Here is a 3,385-nt window from a genome sequence, read left to right as displayed (position 1 = left end):
TGCGCATCAGAAGACAGATTTAAATCGTAGGATAATAGTGGTGTACAAAATTCTTGTTCTGTAGCTCCAACATAGCAGGTCATCTCCTAACCAGTTAAGCCAGCAGCTTTTACTTCCCTTCTCCTGGTTCTGATCCTTATCTGAGCACAAAGCTGGTTCAGTTTGCTACTCTGGCATAAAACTAACCCAGTTCAAAAGAAAAAGGCACTAACAGATTTCTGCTTGTTCAGCAAGTTTAATAGGCAGAGTTGGGTGATCTTGTGAGTATCAGTAGTAACACAGAGGAAGCGGCATGGGGCCAGGGACACTGAGGAAGCAGGTCTTGTCCTTCTGTCACAGTGTCTTGTGGTGAGGATTAGATCCTTCAGGACACATCATCTCACTTTTAGTAATTCAAATATTTTTGTAACCTGGAACAAACTGAGGCTCAGTTTCTTACTTCAGGTGAAAGAATGTCAGTGTTCTAGAGGGAATTATCAAATTTCTTAAAATTTCAAAATTATATTATCTGCTTTGTAGCATGAAATCTACAGGAAGATCGTAGTTCTTCTCACCCCTGCTTTTTATGCTTGCAGCTAAAAGCTTTGGCAGATGCAGTGGTAACAGTTAGGAATATAAAACCTAACTTTTATGACTGTAGTGGCAGATGCACTTGTCTTTGTTTTTCTTTCATCATTCCATATAAATTTAAATACACTTCCAAGCCAGTAAACCACAGTAGTTCCTGTCAGCCAGTGTCTGCACACTTCAGTTACCTGCCAGAAAGCAACCGTGATCTGTAGCTTTTACTGGTTTTAAGGTTGCTGCTTGAGAGAGTGGTGGTAGTGCTAGCTGGCTCATCTTCAGCCTGGGTCACTTCAGCTGCAGCTCTGCGGGCTACAGAAGTTTTCAGATGGTTCTTTGCTTGTGCTTATTAGTGGGTTTACATTTTACTATGATTATTTAGTTACAAAAAAAGAATTATTATGGTTAACACTTCAAAATAAACCTGAGTGCCTCTGTACTGGAGAAAATGGATCTAAACATCCCATTAGCATTCAAAAATCCCTAAATGAGTTTGAACAGCTAGTTAGGATTAAAGCATAGTTTCACAGAACAAATTTAGATTAAGAGAGTTAAAAATCTGTTTAAGGCACTTAAATTAAATGGTGGAGGGGACCAGAACAGAGTGCTTCGCTGAGAATGGTAGTTAGAAAGGAAATGCTAGGAAGCAGTACGCAGGTGAGGTTAGAAGGGCTGGGAAAGCAAGAATGAGAACTTAGTCTGCATGAAGGAATATGCCCAGTGGTTGTGTGGTGACATCGTTTGATGCCTCCTCCCTCTTGTTTTGTTAGGTTGTTGCTGTCAGTGAAGGACGTCCTCTCAAAGCTGTTTAAATGAGAATGTCCCTGGCACAAAGAGTACTACTGACATGGCTCTTTACGTTACTCTTCCTGATCATGCTGGTGCTGAAGTTGGATGAGAAAGCACCATGGAACTGGTTCCTCATTTTTATTCCAGTCTGGATATTTGATACAATTCTTCTAGTCATGTTAATTGTAAAAATGGCTGGACGTTGCAAGTCTGGCTTTGACCCTCGCAATGGCTCCCAAAACATCAAGAAGAAAACCTGGTATCTCATTGCAATGCTACTTAAATTAGCCTTCTGCCTTGCCCTCTGTGCTAAACTGCAGCGATTTACTACGATGAAACTAGCCTACGTATTTATCCCCTTGTGGGCCTTGCTTATTGGGGGCATGGTTGAACTTGGATACAATATCTTTTATGTACGAAGAGACTGAGCTATGCTGCGTGGTTTCCAACACTGGCCTTGGTACCAAATCACAGGATTATTATAGTTTTGGCCGCAAACTTGATCTCCAAAGTAGAATGCCAAGTAAGAAATGAGTCAAGCTGGAGACTTTATCTAGACCAGGCTGAAGCTGAAAGTAGACTTGTTCCATTTTCTTATTTTAAAACTGTCACATATCCCCTTGTAAATAAAAGTATTTGTTCAACATAAGCTGTTCTAATGACTATTACTGTTATGTTACATGGAGTAAGACACAGGCTCATCACATGCAAGTAGAGGATCTTCTCAGGGAAACCACAGATGTTCTGCCCCAGAGCATTCAGCACACTGGGTAATCCTAACCAGTTAATTTCTGTAACATGCTAAATTTGCTTTAAGTTGATGCACAAACAATTGATAGCTGCCAAAAGTTCCCCAAAAGGGAACAAAGTGCCTCATAACTTCTTTTTCTATAGTGAGAACCCACTTCCACTCAAAGACTAAAAATAAACACTTCTGAACTGCTGAAACAGACAATAACGAGTGTGTTTACCTACAAGAAAAGTAGCTGAAGCTGCCAGCAGGCCAAGATCCAGAGAAGAGCAGGACAATGATGATGGCCTTTCCAAGTGAGAAAGACCAGTGCTGTGAAAGGCTGGCTGCAGGGTGAGGTCTGTAATGCATTTGTACCTGTGGGAAGTGGTGCTTGAACAAGGAAGATTTTTTTTAATGAAATCTCAGGGGGTGAAGCCTTGGCTTTATGGAGTACTGGCAAGGCGTGAGTAAATTAACCCAATTTCAAGTAACAAATGCGATGAATGGGACTTGTGGAACATCTGGACTCATGAGTGTATTTTGTGAAAGTGCTGATCCAGGAGCTGTGGTAACACCAGATTCAAAGGGTGTGAGAGTTGTCTAGGACATTAAGACACATGCTGAAGAGAGTGATCCCTTTACAGCTCCCAGGTACAAAAGAATGTCTAGTGCATGAAAAGAGCCCAGCAAAAACTCTAAGGTAAGAGGAGGTGACTGCATCAAAGTGTCTCATGAATATAATTGTAATTATGGACATTCAACTGTACTAGTCCAGTCGCACAGACATGGGCATAAATACAAGGGCACCATGTTGTGAGAGACTGCTGAAAGTTAAATCCTGTTTGCTTCCGAGTGGTTGACTGTCCTACCTTGCTAAAGGAGAAACAAAAGAAAGACAGAAAAGTCCAAAAAAAATCTAACCATTACCTATTTTTTAAACACAAAATATTTATAACCCCTTTACTAAAATAAAAATAATGCATCAACTTTTAGTAAAACTCCACGTACTCAGTCCCCGTTTATAAGCATCACAGACTTTATGGGGACCTGAAACCACCAGTCAGAAAGCTCTTTTCCCCTCAGTGACTGTCAGGAACAGTTCTTTTTGGTGGGGTGGATCTGTGCCCTTCTTAGTTCTGAGAAATACTTCAGAGAAGGACTTCACTCCGTGTTGTCCCCTCATACAAGGTTCCTGTGAGACCTGGCTTCCTTCACCATCTTTGTGGTTTTTGAAGTGATGAGTAGCAGCTGTGGGAAGGAGGGCAGAACACTGAGCTGGGTACACATGCTTGGGCCTGC

At 41.4% G+C, this 3,385-nt stretch overlaps 1 protein-coding gene across 1 annotated transcript; it reads left to right on the top strand.

Moving 5' to 3' along the window:
• Nucleotides 1–1,359: 1,359 nt before the first annotated feature.
• TMEM60 (transmembrane protein 60) lies at nt 1,360–1,996 on the top strand. The gene has a single exon (XM_010135084.1). The coding sequence runs from the start codon at nt 1,377–1,379 to the stop codon at nt 1,779–1,781; it is 405 nt and encodes a 134-aa protein (XP_010133386.1). The 5' UTR covers nt 1,360–1,376; the 3' UTR covers nt 1,782–1,996.
• Nucleotides 1,997–3,385: the final 1,389 nt, after the last annotated feature.

Source organism: Buceros rhinoceros, unplaced genomic scaffold (genome assembly GCF_000710305.1).
Source record: "Buceros rhinoceros silvestris isolate BGI_N320 unplaced genomic scaffold, ASM71030v1 scaffold18034, whole genome shotgun sequence".
In the NCBI taxonomy this organism is placed as follows: Eukaryota; Metazoa; Chordata; class Aves; order Bucerotiformes; family Bucerotidae; genus Buceros; species Buceros rhinoceros.
Note: the sequence above shows the minus strand (reverse complement) of the source record. Positions and strands in the feature narration are given on the sequence as shown.